Raw genomic sequence first — 19,092 nt, forward strand, 5'->3', positions numbered from 1 at the left:
AGGGCTTGGTTGCAGGCTGCAAGGGCACGTTCACACGTCTATTTATGATGTCGAAAACAACCATCACTGCAATTCAGCGACCTCAACACACATGCTACTGATGCCATTCAGAATTCCTCTAGCCTCATAAACCAGCCAGAAAAAAACTGCCAGATCAAACATTCTGTTTCACTTCATGCATATACTATGGATAATGGATTGCATTTCAGAGTGCTTTTCAAAGTGGTAAAAGCACTTGACAATGTAAGGAGTCGGAAGGAGGGAGGAGGAGGGGGGATTGTATAGACTTAATCATGATGCAAGCAACTTATCATTCGTGTTACCTTGAAAGTCCTGCGAAAGGGACATGACCTTTGAGTTGTGCAAGCTTCCATTATTGTGGAAATATGTCAATCTGACACAGAGGTCAAGTAGAGGTGCAGATTGACATTGATCTCCCTCATCAGTTCCTGTTAATTGATTTCTCAACACATCACAACAAGGGCTAACAGTTCTCATCTTGCTGTATAATAACCAGGGGAGGCTGGTGGAGGTAGAAAACGGAGGACAGGCTGATTGTAATGCATGGAACGTAAGACATGTTTGATACCATTTCTCATTCCGTTCCATGCATTACAATCAGCCTGTAACCCTATAGACCTGGGCAAAATACGTATTTGAAATGGCTTCATATATTTGAAACAATTCAGAGGTGTGCTTGATTTACATTTTCAGGCACAACGGAAGCAATGGAACAGCCTCAGAAGTACACACACTGCATGCAAGGCTAGCTTAGTCAATGAGATGCAGCCTCATGTAAAGATTAGTATTCTTCAACTCTGTGTGAAGATAGGCAGCATTGATATAATGGCTGCTGCTCCAGCTGTAGGTCACACACACACACACACACACACACACACACACACACACACACACACATTTCTGGCTGGCCATCACAAGCATACATAATACATGAAAGTGCATGAGCTGCAGTAGCGTCCTGTTTCTGCTGACCTCAGCGTCATCTAACCCCCCCCACACACACACACTCCCTCCCTCCCTCCCTCCCTCACTACCTACACACACACTGTTCCGAACGTTTTGATTGTGTCTTGTGTTCTGTTGTGTTTCCGTCCCTCTACTTATCTCCATCCTTCTCAGGCATTCTGGCAATCCATTTGGTTCAGCTGCACCTCATTCCTCATCACCTCCACCGCCAATCAGAGGACGGCCCCGACAGATTTAAACCCTTCCTCCCCTCACAAGATCCTTTTGTTTCTGTCTGTCTGTTCAGAGTGTGAGTGAGTGAGTGAGTGAGTGAGTGAGTGAGTGAGTGAGTGAGTGAGTGAGTGCGTGCGTAAATGTATTGTGATAATTCTCTGTTCAGACCTTATTCCTTCATAATTCATCACTTGGATTTTTTTTTTCTGGTTACAGAAGTGGTATAGGTGAGAGCAGCCCATGGGTATACATTTATGCACCTAGGTTACTCTTATCTATATACACTAGTTAGTGGGGGGCAGGTGCCATCTGTTGTGTTTTCGGTTAGCTTAGAGTGTTGGCGCTACACTGTGTCTAGTGGCATTCTTCAGTATAGGTTAGGCTTAGTTTAGGGCTACTTTATTTTTGGTTCTTCCCTCCTCCCCCCCCCCCCCCTCCCCTTAGTCCTGGTACAATAAATCCTCATTCCATTGTTCCCCTTGTGTCCTTGTTTTTCACTGTTCTCACTCCTTTGTAACTGTCTGCGTGTGTCCTATGTTTACGTGCCTCATCCATCCCCTAGACCTGGGCCGGGGTTCGTAACACACACACACACACACACACACACACACACACACACACACACACACACACACCCTGCAGCACATAGAGGCTCAGTGACGCCTTAACGAATGAATCCATCCAGCCAATATCAGTCTGCTGAGTTGGCATCTGCTGCTGCAGTCAAGTGCATTGACCATGGGTAGGGGTGTGCCAACAGGAACTCGATAAGCATAGATTTTTTTTTTAGTCGTTCTCAAGAGAAATCCTTTACTAGAGAAAAATCACCTGATTAACTACTCTATCAATAAGCTGAGAACTGGGTTTTACATCAATCAAAAACCTGCCCACTTCAGAGAGTATCATCACTAGAGTATCATCACTATCACGGCTATTATAGGATATCACATCCTACTTCCATTGACAAATCGTACTTGTAGATAAGTGTGTTATGTGGAAAGACAGTGGAGTGGATTTTGTGCGAGCGCACATTCTGTTACAGAACTAAAGCACAGACAGACACGCTTTGTCTTTGTTGCATCCTATTGCCACCGTGTGGTGATCCGATGTACTGTACTGTTCTACTTCTGTAGACAGCTACGGGAGAGCGGGGTGTGTGAAGCATAAGGTGTCTAGTGCCATCTATTGGCCTCGTTCTATAAATGATTTGGTCATGAAAACAAAGGGAAACATTTACAGACATTGGCATAATCATCTAATGGTTCTTGGGCTTGATTCAGCGGAGGCAGATGGAGGTGGAAATCGAGGACGGGCTCATTGTAATGCATTGAACAGAATAGAGTTTGACACCGTTCCTCATTTTGTTCCAGCCATTACAATGAACCCGTCCTCCGATTTCTATTTCTATTTCTATCATTAATAATGAGTTGTAAGTTTGCCCCTCTGTCAGTAGGGGTCAGTCCACTCATGCATAGGCCTATATCCTACAATCCAACATCCAAGAACGACAATTTGTAAAACACTGAGATTGTTTTACAAGCCTATATATTACAAGCCTATAGTCTTAATGACAGAATGAGAGTTCCTCATCATCTCTTTATCTTTTTTATTGAGTCAGATGTTTGAAGTACTCACCATGATATCTAAAACATAGTCATAGCTCATACATTAATTTACAAAAGATGACAAAGAAAACTTTAACATTTCTGATGAACATAATAGAAAACATAAAACAAATCATCTGATAGTGTAAATCTGTTAATTTACAAACCCATTGGGTCATCAAATGAGTGCTAATCTTGCAGCTGTGCAGAGGAGATTCAGTCAGAGATGAGGTGGCAACAAACAATGACAGGATCACAAAGTGAAATAAAATCAATTTAAAAAAGCACATAAACTGAATCAGACAAGTCATGCAAATTCCACACAGAATCAGAATCGACTCAGAAAGTGTTTATGTGAAGGATCGTAAGATCCACCAGCCTCCACTGTTAAGCTCCCCATTACTCCCCATACTTGAATGTTAGGGTGTGTCCCAATAGTCTTTCCTCTATTAGATGAGAACATCCAACATTCAAGTCTGAGATCAGCAGTTCCCAAACATTTTTATTTTCTATGAAGACAAACATGGTCTGTAGCCTATGCAGTGTTTTGGGGTTCATATCCAACCAATTAGTGCATCTTTAGACGATTAGAATACACTTGGACATCGTTATTATGTGTTGCATAATTGCATTATTATGTGTTGCATCCCGCAATCAAGTTGTTGGGGGTCACAGGAAATTATTGATGTCAATTTAGGGTCGCAAGACAAAAACGTTAGGAAAACCTTGCCTTAGACAACCTCTTCCAATGTTATTTAAGAAGGAAGTGAGGAGGGAGGACGCAAGGAATTGAGGGAAGGCTATTGAGACACAACCTGTGTCAGAGACTGTCAGACTACATCACAGACCCCCTTACGTCACAGCCTCCTACGCCCATTGAGAGCTTCAGAGTTCACTGGCAGCTGGGTGAAAGATGGGACGTCAGTGCTGCTGTGTGAGATGAAAGTCAGTCTTGCTATTTATAGCACGGTAATTAGATAGGGGCTTATTCAGTCTCAGTGTTCAGATTTCCCCTTTTCACTTTCTTGTCGTAGGATCTTGCTCAACCAATTTGGTTCAGTACTGAGATGTGAAACATGTCAAAAGCTTAGTATTCATCCGATAGGCCTCTTTGCCGAGATAATCTAAATAAAGCAACCAAGATGTCAATGCACCTATTTTAGAAATACATGCTTATAAATACCTATCCTTCTGTGGTGCCATTTTATCTTACCAGGAACATTACCTGTGTGTCAAACCGATAGTTGAGCAAACCAAAAAAACACAGTGAAAAACTGGAGCGATTCAGAATGAATTAATCTTAATCCAAGTAAGGTAGAACCTACAGTATGCATTATTAACAAGAGCCATTTGTAGACATACATATAAAACGATGTAAAAACAACAGCTAAAAATCAAATCACTTGCACAGTATCCACTCTTGGCACTAACAATGAAATGCAACTCCCCATAGACGATTACAACACACACATCATCATCATCAACATCTTCATCATCAACGTCATCGTCATCGTCATCAAAACTGTGATAGTCTTTAAAGGTTTGTGAGTGTCCCTTCATACAGTAGGGCGTGGAATGCCATCCAGCCAGTCAGGGCAGCCACTCCCCTCTCTCTCTCCCGCACTTGATCAGTATCGCCATGACGCCGGGGCTGACACTGTGAGGAACATAGTGATCCTGGTGAGAACATTCCCACCCACTTCTCAGGTAGCAGAGGAGGTGGTGGTACGATAGTCAGTCAGTCAGTCAGTCAGTCAGTCAGTCAGTCAGTCAGACTGACTGACTGACCGACCATGTGTGTCTGTCTGTCTGTCTCTCTGCCTGTCAGTCTGTCTGCCTGCCCATTAACTACAGTACAGTATGCCCTTTACTGAGCATCTGACCACATTCCCTTTTAAGACTCACAGGTTATTTTTCTCCCTGGTTATGTTTCTCCCCGTTGGGGAAACGTCAGTCATCTCATCCATGTCCATTTAGAAATGCAGGTCAATGGTGTACACCAGAAAGGAGACACAATAGGGAACAACAGCAGAGAGTGTGTGTGTGTGTGTGTGTGTGTGTGTGTGTCAATCTTAACAGAAATCTCAATACTAAACTCCAGTGATTTTTTCGATGCAATGTTTCTGCTGATGGTTGATGAAGTGCCGTGTGATGTCCTCCAGGAATGTTGTGTTCAATTCTCCAAAGGCGAGAGTTCACTCCCCCAATAAATAAAGGCAATTCTGTTGAAAGAGTTTTAAAATGTACTGTGGCTCTAAAAATCTTCAGATGTGTCTTCAGTGTCTTTATAAAGTGCCATTGTCATACCGTGTGTTATCATCAATCACACAGTATGCTCCTTTCATTTCACCACACGACAGACATGGGTTTGTCCATCTTGGAACAGGATTTAATCATGCTCAAATTATAAAATAATGTAAAAAAAAATAAAAATAACTATGAACATGCAATAAAAAAATCCCTTAAGCCCAGTCCTGGCTTGCTTGAATTACAGTCACTCCTCCACGCCATAGAGGGCGCTACTTTGTATAGCCTAACAACCAAGACTGGACGTTGCGGCCAGTGGTTTCTTCCGGCCTCTTGGACACTGGCGAAGAACAAAGTCATAGTTGGCCGAGGTGGACATGGCGTAAAAGACGTTTGCTTTGTCTGGAATGAGCAACTCTGGAAAAGAAATAAGATAAATTAGAAATTAACCATGACTGTATAACAACAACCACCATGACTGTATAACAACAACCACCATGACTGTATAACAACCACCATGACTGTATAACAACCACCATGACTGTATAACAACAACCTTGACTGTATAACAACAACCATGGCTGTATAACAACAACCATGGCTGTATAACAACCTTGCAGTGCTCACCTCTCTCCTGGGAGATGACCTGAATGAGGGTGAAGTCCTTGCTGCTCATCAGCTCCAGGTTGTGCTTCTCCAGGGCTCTCTGGATCACCTGGGCTGTTTTGTCCTGACTGGTCAGCTGAGGAGGACCCACAACATCAGAGTCAGAAGATTCAAAAGATTCAGCCATTCAACATACAGGAGAAGAATGAGGAAGTGAATGATTTGGCCACCCTTCAGCCAGCCAACCAACCATGGTGCTAGTACTGTATGTTGCCCTGTGCTTATAACCAATGATCACTTGAGTTGCATGACTAAAAAGTTCATCATCTACTCAACCATCTCCCTATTCTCAAAGTGTATTTCACAGAGAAGTCCCCAGATCTCCCCCACTCCATTCCCATGATCCCCAAAATGGCGCCATTTAACAGATGCTTTTACCCAAAGCAGCTTACCGTACAGTAAGTGCCTATTTGCATATATGGTCCCAACGGGAATCGAACCACCTAATCTTAGCATTGCTAGCACCATGCTCTACCAACTGAGCCACAAAACTACCTAGGACTCAGACTAAGCCTAGGCCCACCCCTACCCCTACCCCCACCCCCACCCGCAAGACAATGTTAGTCTCCTGTAACTTTAGGCTCACCAGGATGCTCTTGTACATGTTGCCGTTGTTGCTGCCACACTCCACGCTGACCCTGACGATGCAGGAGTCAGCCACCTGTCTGTTGTACAGGGGGAGGGACGTCATGGACACAGAGCGCTTGTGGTGGGAGACATAGGGGGGTTTGGGCTGGGTGGCCACGGAGGGGGCCGGGGTGGAGAGGTCTGGCTGAGAGCTGTAGGAAGAGCTGGACGAAGTGGTTGAGTCTGAGGAAGAGGAGGGGAAGGCCTCGGCTACGTTCTGGCAGGAGCTGGATAAAGACTGGCGTAGGGGGGGAGAGAGAGAGAGAGAGAGAGAGGGAAGGAACAAGAAGGAGAGAGAGAGGGGAGGGACAGAGAGTGAGAATATCGATGAGTGCCATTGGAAACAGTGAAATTGTCACACTTTGTGCTTTGTCTGTCTGTCTGTCTGTCCTCAACACCACTGGGTACAACTGCAGTATTGAGCCATGCTTCACCAGACAGGCATGCACTAAACAAACACCACTCCTGCTTCACCTGGTCAACTGACATTCCTCTTCTCAAGGACATGAGTTTCGATGGAACGTCAACGTAGATCAGGATGGTAAATTGGAGCTTATATAAAAGAACCATTTAAGAAAATCACTGCTGGACTTGAGTTAAAGAACATAATACTTGCTTGCTGCAGGGTTCGTTTTAATGGCTAACAGGATGTGCTGATGGTAAACTATAACTACAGGATGTTTTTCAGTACACTGTGATCTGTAATCCTCAACGGATCATTAACTGAATCAGAGAGAGTGTGTGTTTACTAGAGAGAGAGGGGGGGGGATATGTCTGTGTGTGAGAGATAGAGAGTGAGCGGGAGAGTGTGTGTATAATGTGTATAAGAGAGAGAGGGAGGGGGAGTGTGTGTGAGAAAGAGAGTTGAAGGTTAAAGGAAATAGTAGACGTGTGTGTGTGTGTGTGTGTACCTGCAGTCTGAGTGAGGGGGAGGAGTGAGGGATGGACAGGTCCTCCATCTCTGATCCACTGGACCCTGAGGAGGACACACTGATCTGGTCTGCATGGGTCTTTCTGCTGCTTCCCTCGCTCACGGTCAGGAGTCTGGAGACACACCACACAAACACACACACACACACAGGGTTAAAATGTGCCTGCACAGACCAAATACTGTATCGTCAATATCCAAATCCTGGATTTTGAATGAGGACTCTATGTACTCAATATGTCGTGATTTGACTAAAGTAATATGTCATAATAAGTTTAACCCAAATTGTGTGTGTGTGTGTGTGTGTGTGTGTGTGTGTGTGTGTGTGTGTGTGTGTGTGTGTGTGTGTGTGCATGTGTGTGTGCGTGTGTGTGTATGTGTATACTAGTACTCACGAGGAGAGTTTCTTGCTGAGCGTGCGGTGGCACCAAGGAGTCGGGGAGCACAGGTCCACCGGAGGCTCCAGCCCTCGGGACAGTTCATAGCTGTGACATAACACATTAACAAACAGTTAGAACTATTGTATAGCACTGTATGTCTACTAGTCATTACTGAGCAGCAGATGATCGTATGACAGCCCTTCAGGACAGAAGACACGTGAATGCCTCTAAACACACAGGGGTTGTTTTAATGTTTTAACTCTCAACAGAGTGTCCTTTATTCATTACTGGAATGAACTCTGTACCAATGACAATGGAACACTTTAAAAACATGAAAAGAGGCCCTTCAGGTTACACTCCCTGCACATGTGCACAAGGGTTTATTGGCAGACCAGGGCCATCATTTTAAGACATGATGATTGCACCCCTCAGTGCCACCCTCTCCACACTGCTCTACCCATAAAGCCACTGAGGGGGAAAGACTCTCACCTCTCCTGGTCTGTGAGCAGCTTCTGCCCCTGCAGCCAGGCAGCGATCCTGGGGTGATGAGGCAGGTGGTACTGGGAGCAGGACGCCTGGAGCTGCCGGATCTGAGATAGAATCTCAAACTCCTGAAAAGAGAGAGAGGGGTGGACAAAATGATGAGAGGGATGGATGGAGGGATGGAGAGAGAGAGAGAGATGGGAGGGGAGGGCCATCATGAGCCCTGTCACCTGTGTGGTGACACAGGTGACTAACCCTAACCCTAACACCTGGCGATACTACTCGACCAGTTATGTTGTAATAAAGGCTCCTTAAAGAGGGAGAGTCGTTTGGAGAGCAGAGCAAACATCCTACAGCACAAACGTGCGTCTCTCTCTCTCTCTCTCTCCCTCTCTCCCCCTCCCTCCCTCCCTCCCCCTCGGCATGTCTGAGTAGCAAAAACAAAGGACGGCGTATTGGACGGCGTACTACAGTACAGTTAAGTTAAGTCAACACTAGCGAGCACACCCTGCCACTCAAGAGGACAGGAGGCATGTGGAGATTGCACATGTAGAATAGTTCTTGGAAACTACCTTTCGTTCTGTACTTTTTTGCTCCCTTCTTACTTCTTTTGCTCCCTTCACTTTTTTAAGTAAGAACACATTCACTGAAGGCTGAGAGATGGAGGGAGATAAAAAAAAAAAAAACAGGAACAACTTACCCTTCTCCTCTTTTCAAAGTTTATGAGGTCCCCCTGTTGAGAAAATAGAACAATGTTCCATTGATTCATGTCTGTGTATTACTGTCAATATCAAACACTCCTCCTATACGTAAGTGGCTCTCAATACTGGCGCTGGACGTCAATGTGACGTCATTGGTTCTCTACCGTCTGGTCCACAGAATTAATTAATTACAGTTGAACTTTATTAATTCTGAATTCTGATTCTATAGTCTGGTCAGTCATGTGACCTGGAGTGTCAGTGTGTGACTGTGCTTACATCCACAGTGTCTATGAGAGCCGTGTCCAGCATGGTGAGGACAGTCAGGTAGGTGCCCAGGTAGGGGACCACCCCACTGGAGATGCTCTGGAAACACAGAGACAGAGAGAGAGACAGAGGAGAAGAGGAGAACGTCAGCAGGGGATTCTAATTACAATCATAGAATATTGTAGAATCTCCAAGGGATTTGTTAGGGAGTCAGTGACAGTAAAGCACTTTTAAGACTAACATCAAGACCCATCTGTTTAGAGCTGCATACAGTTCCCCTTAGGAACTCCCCCTCCTCACTACCCTTCTCCATTCATTTATGCTATGTGTTTTGTTAATGTGTTTGGTTAAACATAGAATAGAACCTTGGATGATTGCAAACGGTGGTGTACAATCTATGATATAGCGTTAGACTAGAGAATGTGCATAGGGTGCTCAAACAGCCTGTCTGGTCTATTATTACAGCCCTCTCCTAGGCTCGTCATCTGTGGCCATTTGAAACTTGTCAGAAACGTCTGTGGCTAAAGATAGAGTTGTCCTCTCTTGCCACACGAGAGACGAGAGAGAGAGAGACTCTCTTTCCACATCAGGGGATTCACTGTAAGCCTTGTGTGGTTTTGCAGCTGAAGGGGACGGGGGACGGGGGGGGAACTCATGAAACAGAAACTACCACTGAAAAATACTGAGTGGACAATACTACGCTTGCTCCTTCCCTTTTCCTCCCAAGATACAGGATTATAATAAACCTATTTGTATTGCACTCAGAATAACAGGGCTCTAACACTGCTGCATTCATACAGTCATTTATGATCCAGTACCTTTGTGCATTGAAGGACGCACTTTGAAGGCTATACTCTATGGCTGACCTCAAACTCATTTAACAACAGTGTATCACATGTCTGCATGGCCAGTATACATAGCTTACCATCTGCCTGGCAATAGCACAGCGCTTGGATATCTTGGGAGAAATGTTATCCATGGCTGGATGGCTCCCATCCTGCAAGAGGGGTCAGAATAGATGGAGCTATATTCAGTTTATGGGTTCATGGGCACATATTGCATTGTCAACCTATCCATCTGCAATGCTTTATGCATTCACGTTTTATCGCCTATAATTTGTCATTGCTCGCTGTGCAGGAGCTGTCAAAATGAAAGGGTCAGTTAACTACAAGTCATACTGCTGAAATGTTGCTTTAGATGCAATACTTCATACAAGGTGCATTGCACTGTATCTGGTAAATACATAATCTGTCTTCAACACGTTATGCCATCAATGCAGTACCAACTGTGGCTGTTCTTCGTACAGATAAGAGATTACAATGTTGAGTTTTTAAATCCAAGCAAAAAGGAGCGGTTGAGTGTTAAACGGTTGGAACAATAGCGCTCTTGTTGCTAACGGAACCTAGCGATAAGGACACCGGCACCAACAGTGTGAATACTTGAGAAGCGGTTTACATCTATTAAAGAAGGGTTCCTTTATACAGGGAACGCCTGTGGCTGATTCACTGGGGGAGTGGATAGAGTCTGGAGTGGGGTGGACCGACACCAACACAATGAGCAGAAATAAAGGTGTGAGATACAGTAAGCCGTTTCCATAGAGACTCGTGTCTAAATCAGGTACTTTGTGCAGTGTTGACAACATTAGCAAGGTCGCTTGGATATTCTACAATATACGTAAGTGTAGAAGTGTTGACTAACTTAAGAGGCCTTTCACTGGAGTCAGACCTTAAGTACCTATGACGCAAATGCCTGTAGCTGGCTGAGAGATAGGAACATCCTTTCTATGTACTTAAGAACAATGTTTTACCATTAACACACTGCTAGGTCACTTCACTAAACATTTACTCGACGGATGGACGGACGGACGGATGGTTTTCAATCAGTAGTCAAAGTAGACTGTGGAGGAGGTGGTGCATGGAAGATGAAAGCAGAGGTCAAAACAAACCGCTCTCATAAGACATACATAACACAGAGTTGACACATAACATAACATTTATAACTTCAGCATTTTTAACCAAGATGACCATACGCTGTGCTGGGTGCTTGGTTGAAGGTTAAACATAACAGCATTTTTTAAATCATCTTTGATATGTCTTTTTAATGTATTCTCACCTCCACAAGGATCTCCCTGTTGGTCAACACACAGTTCTCATCAGGAAACGTCTCACACAGGTTGTCAAAGATCGCCACACTCTCCCTAAAAACCCCCCACAAAGCATCAATAATGTCAAAAAACATACAAGACATTTTACAGCATATGAAATATGACAACGTTTAGGGCAAAGCTAAAGGCATGATGTATAGCCCTATAAACTATGGTTATAGAGTCTATAAACTAGATAATCTAGAAGTGAATAATTTGCTTACATAGACTGAATTCTTAGAGATGAGGGTCAAATGCCCTTGTTAATAAAGAATTACTGTCATATACAGTTTAAATGATTGGCAGTTAAACTACACGACTCTGTCCTTCAGTCCGTACCTACACACAGCTGCCCAAGTCTTTCTCAGCCTGTAGACTGCATTGGACTGAAGAGCCGACAGAATGGCCTTCAGAGATGAGAAGTTCTTCAGCAGACGACACTCCTGCAGAAGAAAAAACACAGTCAGAGGTTAAACTCTGTAGACTGAATGAATGGGGTTTTGCAATCAAGTTTACTTCCCTGGTTGTACTGCACTTTAGGCCCTGGAAAGCACTGATTGACTGAGATTTGATATGTTTGATGCCCGCACAAAAATATTTTGGCCTGCCACTGAAAAGTTCTGACTGAGGTTATGAAGCTTTGGAAAGGCTTGGATTGAACTATTTGGGCCTAAATGGCTTGGTCAGGTGGTATATCAGGTCCTTGACTCACCAGTGGCCCTGAATGCACTGATTGACTTTTTATATGTTTAATGCCTGCACTAAAATGTAACTAATATTTTGTGGTCTGAGATGCCAGCTCCTTGACTCACCTGTGCTACCCTGATCCACTTCTCCATGACCCGGGCCCTCTGTGCTGGGGAGGAGGGCGCCCTGCGGCAGGAGGTCGGACTGGACGTGTTGGAGTCGGGGCGGCACAGCAGAGAGGTGATGACCCGGTTGGTGACGGCGTTGAACTGGGCAATGGTGGCACGGATGGTGGAGGACAGGTTCTCCTTCTTGTCTCTCTGGGACCAGACACAGCCCAGACACTGGTAGGGCACCACCTTCACAAACAGACCCTGAGACACAGAGATAGAGAGAGATAGAGAGAGAGAGAGAGAGAGAGAGAGAGAGAGAAAGGGAGGAAGAGGGAGATATGGAGACATATTATTACTGATCTACTCCTGTGTCTGAGTGATAGTTCTTACAGTATCTTATTTCAGTTGTTTTCATTTTTAAAAGACGCTATGTGGGTATGAAATAAACTTGAATGTAATCTAATTCCATAGTAAGCAATTACAATGACAACCTAGATTGACACTTACAGAGTCCAGTCGGGTTAGCTGTTCCGCAATGCCCGTGACGGAGAAGTCAAGGATATCTCCCTGATCCAGAGAGTTCTCCCACTCTGCTAGGCCTTCCTCCCCTGAGCCTTCCTCTTCCTCCTCCACCTCCACCTGGGCAGAACACGCACTGGTCTTCACTTCTGGGGAGGGAGGGAGGACGAGAGAGGGGGTGGTCAACAATGAATAAATGACATCAATGTGTTTGTATCTGTTGTTATACTCTAAATAAACTATAACTAAATTAAATCAAGTACAATCCACAAAATACGCTAGTTAGGTGACAGAAGACTGTACACTGTAGTTACCTTGTGTCTGGAACCTGCTGAGCAGTGCTTCAGCGCTCTGGGCCAGGGGGCCGTAGGAGGGCTGGCAACGCAGGTGGTCCAACAGCAGCCTGAGGGAGGGGTGCTGGGGCGCGTCCCGGAAGTCCTCACTGTACTCCTCCAACCAAGTCTCGATTAGGGGCAACAGAAGACTGGGGAGACAACAACAACACAAATACATATTATAAAACCTAATTTACATAGTCAAGATATAAGATATATAATATAAATGCCATTTAGCTGACGCTTTTATCCAAAGCGACTTACATTGCAGTGAAAGCATACATTTCAGTATATATGGTCCCAGCAGGAATCAAACCCCCAACCTAAGCGTTGTTAGCGCCATGCTCTACCCACTGAGCCACAGAGGACCACATATAGATGTCATCAATGTTAAATATATTGATGAACTTGACCATCCATAGTCAAGATTAAATGTGATCTAGGGAATCTCGTCTCTACTCACCTTTGGTGACATTCACTGTTGTTCACATCTGAAGACACATTGTCCCTGTGGATGTAAGCAGGGACACAGAGTCAGATTTGGTGAACATGTCACATTCTCTAAGTTATTTTTGTAGTCGTTGTGTGTGCTTCATTTAACCTCAGAAAGCTGTTTTCTTTCAAAGAAAGGCTATTTTCGGTGTGTAGTTCCAAAGCTCTGTTACACCCTGACAGTGAACTCACTGCAACCATGAGCTGAGGCAACTCATACTTCTGTGTAATTGTTGTTGTTGGAAAAACCTGTAATAGCTACCTACTGGGTGCTTATTATCATTACATCAAAGATGCTGAGATAACCACTTTGTCATGGAAATAATGCAAAAAGAAAAAAAGCTGACGCAACATGGGGACTTTGGATGGACAGCAAGAGGAAAAACCCTTTAATCTGTGTACAGCGCAACATTCTGAAGCTAATTTGGTTCTCTTTATTTAGTTCTCTGATTATAAGGAATGTGTCTGCAGAGGTGGGTTTGCTGGAAGGCATTTAGAGAAGAGGAGGAGGAGATGAGGAGAAAATAAATGAACAGATAAAAGCCACAGAGCACTGTTGTTGAGAGAGAGAGAGAGAGAGAGAGAGAGGGGGGAGGAGAGCGAGATAAAGACAAAGAGAGAGAGACAGAAAGAAAGAGAGAGAGAAAGTGAGAGAGAGAATGTCAAAGTCTGTGTCGCCGTTCTAGTTATGTAAAGCACAAGAAGGGGTGATTACAAAACTCTGTTCGATCCCTCCACTAACCATTAACTCAGTAGAAAAAAGGGTTTTAATAATAAATAGCAAAAGTAGAATGTCAAGGTGATTTCACAACACATAAATAGGTCAAACTACCTCAACCTTGTGCCCTCAGAACGTTTCACACTTACAGGTGCACAATGTCATAGATGACATGGCAGGTGTATGTGTGTCATACATAACAGCCTTTACGGACAAAATGAGATGGTATACATCTCCCTGAGTGAAACAATAAAAGTATTTATGAGTACTATAACACCTCTGGAAGAGCAGAGTTATGAAAGCAGAGCACCTTTCGGTTTAATCGCTCCTGCATAGTAGGTACAGAATATAATTGTGGCTGCTGGTTTAAATGGGTCAAACACAACAGCACTGAAGAGTCGGTTGTGTTGTGTAACACAATGTCATGGCCCACCTCTGGAAGAGCAGTTCTATGAGGGCAGAGGTCGTGGTGAAGGTCCGGTAGGTAGACAGGAAGATGCGGCCGTAGTCCGGTTCCTGGCTGCCCGGGTCCAGGAGGTGGGATACCAGCCGGTCCAGGGTGGCGGCCTTCAGACGACGGACCTTGCAGGTCCGATACTGGACAAAGTCGTAGCATGGCCGGGCTTCGGTTGTTGGGTTGGGGGATGTCTGAACAGGCTCCCGGCGCAGGGTGACCCCGTACACAGCCCCCTCCTCAAACTCCTCGCCCCACTCCTGCACTGGGTTCTGGGGGTGAAGATGGAGAACAAGAGACTTGGGGTTAGGGAGTGACATTGGGGAGACTCCATTGCTCTAGCATAGATACATGCAGTGAAGCACCAGTGACCACAACCAACACACTAGTGTTTTTGGAACAACACTTGGGTGTAAAGGTGGGCCATTAGTGGGTAAGGATGGCAATAGGTGACCAACAACAAACAAGCTAGGTCAACCCTCAGACACGCAAACAACTTAACCCTCCCTGAGTGACATGAGTGACACACACACACACACACACACACACACACACACACACACGGCATGTGCTGACACGGTTGCCCTTGCAGGTCCATGATGAAGACATAAACAAAAGAGAAAGGTGCAGCTCTACTATATTTCAAACTAAAGTATTTATTTCAGCAAAATACTCCAAACAGCAACATTTAGGAAAATAACAGTGGGGTGTGGCAGAGACTTTTTATGCAGGTCTATGATGAACACAGTGACCACACAAACACAGTAGCTTCTCAACAACACTAGACCGAAGACTCTTAAGTCCATAATAACGGGGTGTAGAACCACACTGATGTTGATGGTCCATCACACTAACCCAAAGGCACGTTCTCACACTGCCTAGTCAGCAGAAAAGTAAACTCTTCAACTTTAATGTCTTTGTTAAACAGGGAGTCATTTGGTTAAACAGGGAGTCATCTTCTCATATCATTATTTTACAGCTGACTGATACAAAAGTAGGGTGATATGTTTGCATCTGTACACCAGGGGAGGCTGGTGGAAGTAGACATATATATTTGCATCCGTACACATAAGACCTGAGGGGGCCCTGCCTTGTACGGTGACTCTAAACGCAAAGAACCAGGGATGGAGGACACAGTGGCAGGCGGCTCTTCTGATCTCAACCATGACAGGGAAGTAAACCTATTCATCACAACCTCATAAATACAGTACAATGGTTGGCCCAATTCATAAGAAACAGAGTGTGCGTGACGTTAATGTATGCAGAAGTACCGTTGTACAGAAATGGATGAAAAGGAGCACAGCTTGCTCATTGAGTATGAGAGCAGTGTGATACAAATAGAGGCAGCGCCTGGGTCGTGTAATTAAAAAGGCAGAACAATGAAATTCGGCTAAAATCCGGGACGAGCTCATCAATAAATCAGCATAAATACATTTTTAAATCAGTTTTCTACAGGGCTGGGTAACACTCTATATACCCCTCATCTCGGTGCCAAATTGATCCTTCCGTTTAAATCCAGCCCCCCCCCCCCCCAACTGTACCCACATCTCTCTCTCTCTATCCCATCCATCTCTCCCTATCTATCTCTCCCTCTCTCACCCCTTCCATGTCTCCCTCTCTCACCCTATCCATCTCTCCTTATCTGACCCCATCCATCTCACTCTCTCCCCCTATCCACCTCTCCCTCTCTCACCCCCATCCATTTCTCCCTATCTGACCCCATCAATCTCTCCCTCTCTTACCCTATCCCTCTCTCACCCTATCCATCTCTCGCTCTCTCTCCCCCCCATCCATCTCTATCCTCCGTCCAACCCACCATAATGTGGGCTTTCTCCCTGGCCTGTCCTTTCCATTCTCAGAGCTCAATAGTCAGGTTTGGTTTCTAGCAACAGGAGGGCCATTGATATTATCATGAGTCTGGCATGCTTGACATATGTCTTCCACCCAACTATCCCTGCATCATCGTAGACACGGCAGATCACAAGCATCAGGTTTCACATTCAAAAGTTGTACGCAATATGAAAGAGATATTTACAATGTATTGTGCAATAATAGTTAAAACACAACTCATGGCAAGGCTGGCAACCACAGAAAGGAGATTAATAACATTGGACAGAATACTACGGCTAGCGAACATCAACTAGAATGCATCTTTGTGTATTCCGCTTTTTGTGCTTGCCTTGCAGTAACCAGGGCAGTAGTTCCTCTTAAACACACTGTCACAGATATGGAATATTGTCATGTGGTTAGATATCATATACACAGAACAAATATCTAGTTCCTAAATAACAAGAAATGGCATTTAGGCATTTAAAATGTCTTGTGTCTCTCAATGTTCCTTCTGCATGTTATGGGGGGGGGGGGGGTTAAGACATTTAAATGCCTTGTGCCTCTCTCATATTCGCTCTGTGTTTTATGGGGGGGGGGGATTTAAGACATTTGAAACGCCTTAGGGCGGTTTCACAGACAAGGCTTAAGCCTAGAACTGGACTAAACAGCATCCTCAGTGGCAATTTGCCATTGAAAGTGTGAATTAGTCCAGGACTAGGCTTAAGCCTTGTCTGTGAAACCGGCCCATTGTGTCTCCCAATGTTCCCTCCTCATTTTATGGGGGGTTTAAGACATTTGAAACACCTCTCCAGTGTCTCTCCAATACTCCCTTATCCATGCCAGGTAGCCATGCAGGTATGCCAGGTGGATAGGCTGGGCAGTGTGCACTCAAGACTCAGGACCCATGACATCCATTATCCTGCTCCTAAATTACAGGAGGGTGACTGTCTGAGAGCTGCAGGGCTGACTGGCTGTGCGTCACAGCCTAATTATATACACCTGACCCCTGAAACGGGACAGGCCAAGAAGACCAGCCATTATTTATGGTGTGGTGGTGTGGCAAGGGCAGATACACTGCTGACCAATCACAGACAATTGTCCTTGATAGAATACTGCATTGTGGACGGCATTCTCTGTCGATGGATATTACACAATTTATTGATGCGGTCTGTGTTTCACAATACTATAGCAGCCAGCTACACTAAACAAGATATTCAAAACAGGGGAGAACTGGCCCACATTTCAGCATAGACACAACCATGTGACACCACCATAGCCATAGAATCAAGACATCAGAATAAGTGGCCTAACGAGGCATAACAGTTTTTTATCCAGTTTCAAGAATAAATAGACCTTGGAGTTGAACGGGTGTCCCTGGTCCTCACATCACATTGGAACACGCACACACGCGCACGCACACGCACAATCAATCTCTCTCTCACACACACATACAGAGCAAGCACACACAAATATGCACACACACAAATGCACACCCACACACACACAAACACACAGGTTAATGCAAGGACGTATAGTTTAGTACAGTGCAACATGCACGAGAGCTCTAATGCTGGGCCTATACATTATGTTGCATATTGCTGCTCGAGGCATATTCATGCAGCACAGATATAGCACTCTGACAAGATATCTCTTACTGATTTATGACTAACAGGTGTGAAAAAATACATGATTTTCTCTGGAGCCCAAACTTAATATGCAATTCATGCTTTAATGCTTTATGTAAACATATGCATGCAGAATAATATTTATACAGCCTGAATTGATCACTCTCTATTAACGCCATTCATGTATAACTTTCAAAAGCTGTCATTTCAAGCATGGTATTCAGTTTTGCAATTGCCTCTAGACAGCCTGTCACAATATTATGTTAAGTTATTATTAGATTCCATTACCATTGTTATCTCCCATTTTCCCATCTCGTCAAATACCGCTCGTCTGGAGGTTTATGGTGCGATCATTTCCATGTTGTTCAAAGTGATGTTGATGAAGCTGAAATTAAACATCCACTTCGCGGGAGGTGAAGTTTACGGCTGCATGGTGTATAATATGAAAAGTAATTTACAAAAAAGTTTTTCTTAAAACTACATAAATGTAAGTCATTAAAATACAATGTAACTTTTTAAACTGCGAATTACTCGTCACATTCTGCGTCCGCATAAAGATAGTAGTCTATTAGTCAAGAGCTACCAGGCATAGTTGATCAGTAAAAGTGTCAATGTTAAAAAAAACTTTTAAAAAATCCGTTTAGCACACTATTGCTACGAGCTAAAGTTCTCCAGGACTCGCAACCAAGCAACGGCACCTGTTGCGGTGCTGAAACCCTTCTCAAGAAGAAGCACAGCCGCTTACGAACTTCACCTGAAATTCACAACATTTATAAAGTGGGTGGTGACTCTGCTGTGGGAGGATGGGAGGAGGGCGTCTGTGAAAGGGGTGTGCACTGCGCTCTCCCTGCAAATCCATCGACTTGCTGATAAAGATGTTGGCTACATTTTGCTTTTTGGGAGTTTTAGAAGTGCGTAACACTTACTAAAGAACAATAAGAGTCTATTTTAATTATATTCTGACCACAAGAAGAGCACAGACACCTCTGTCTTTGCATTCCTATGTCTGCACCTGAGGGCAAAGACGAGTATCTCGTTTAAATCCTAGTGACCTCAGTTACTGGAGCATTCCTCCA

At 44.4% G+C, this 19,092-nt stretch overlaps 1 protein-coding gene across 1 annotated transcript; it reads right to left on the reverse strand.

Annotated features, from left to right (window-relative positions):
- Positions 1-2,791: 2,791 nt before the first annotated feature.
- LOC310810044 (ral guanine nucleotide dissociation stimulator-like 1) lies at positions 2,792-18,743 on the reverse strand. The gene is made up of 17 exons (XM_083677637.1): positions 18,305-18,743; positions 14,541-14,833; positions 13,361-13,405; positions 12,877-13,046; positions 12,551-12,711; positions 12,056-12,304; positions 11,583-11,686; positions 11,213-11,297; positions 10,026-10,097; positions 9,113-9,199; positions 8,836-8,868; positions 8,142-8,263; positions 7,668-7,757; positions 7,256-7,388; positions 6,304-6,582; positions 5,679-5,793; positions 2,792-5,468 (listed from the first exon to the last, which is right to left on the reverse strand). The coding sequence occupies exons 1-17, from the start codon at positions 18,326-18,328 to the stop codon at positions 5,338-5,340; spliced, it is 2,193 nt and encodes a 730-aa protein (XP_083533763.1). The 5' UTR covers positions 18,329-18,743; the 3' UTR covers positions 2,792-5,337.
- Between the last annotated feature and the right edge of the window lie 349 nt (positions 18,744-19,092).

The sequence above is a fragment of the Argentina silus genome, assembly GCF_951799395.1.
Source record: "Argentina silus genome assembly, chromosome: 9".
NCBI classification, from domain to species: domain Eukaryota; kingdom Metazoa; phylum Chordata; class Actinopteri; order Argentiniformes; family Argentinidae; genus Argentina; species Argentina silus.

Excerpts from the sequence above, each read along its gene's own strand:
- LOC310810044 (XM_083677637.1), bottom strand. The coding sequence starts at position 18,328 with ATGGGAAAATGGGAGATAACAATG. Across the intron at positions 13,406-14,540 it reads ATAGAACTGCTCTTCCAGAG|GGACAATGTGTCTTCAGATG; the intron begins GTGGGCCATGAC and ends TTACATCCACAG. Across the intron at positions 6,583-7,255 it reads CCCCCTCACTCAGACTGCAG|TCTTTATCCAGCTCCTGCCA; the intron begins GTACACACACAC and ends CCCCTACGCCAG.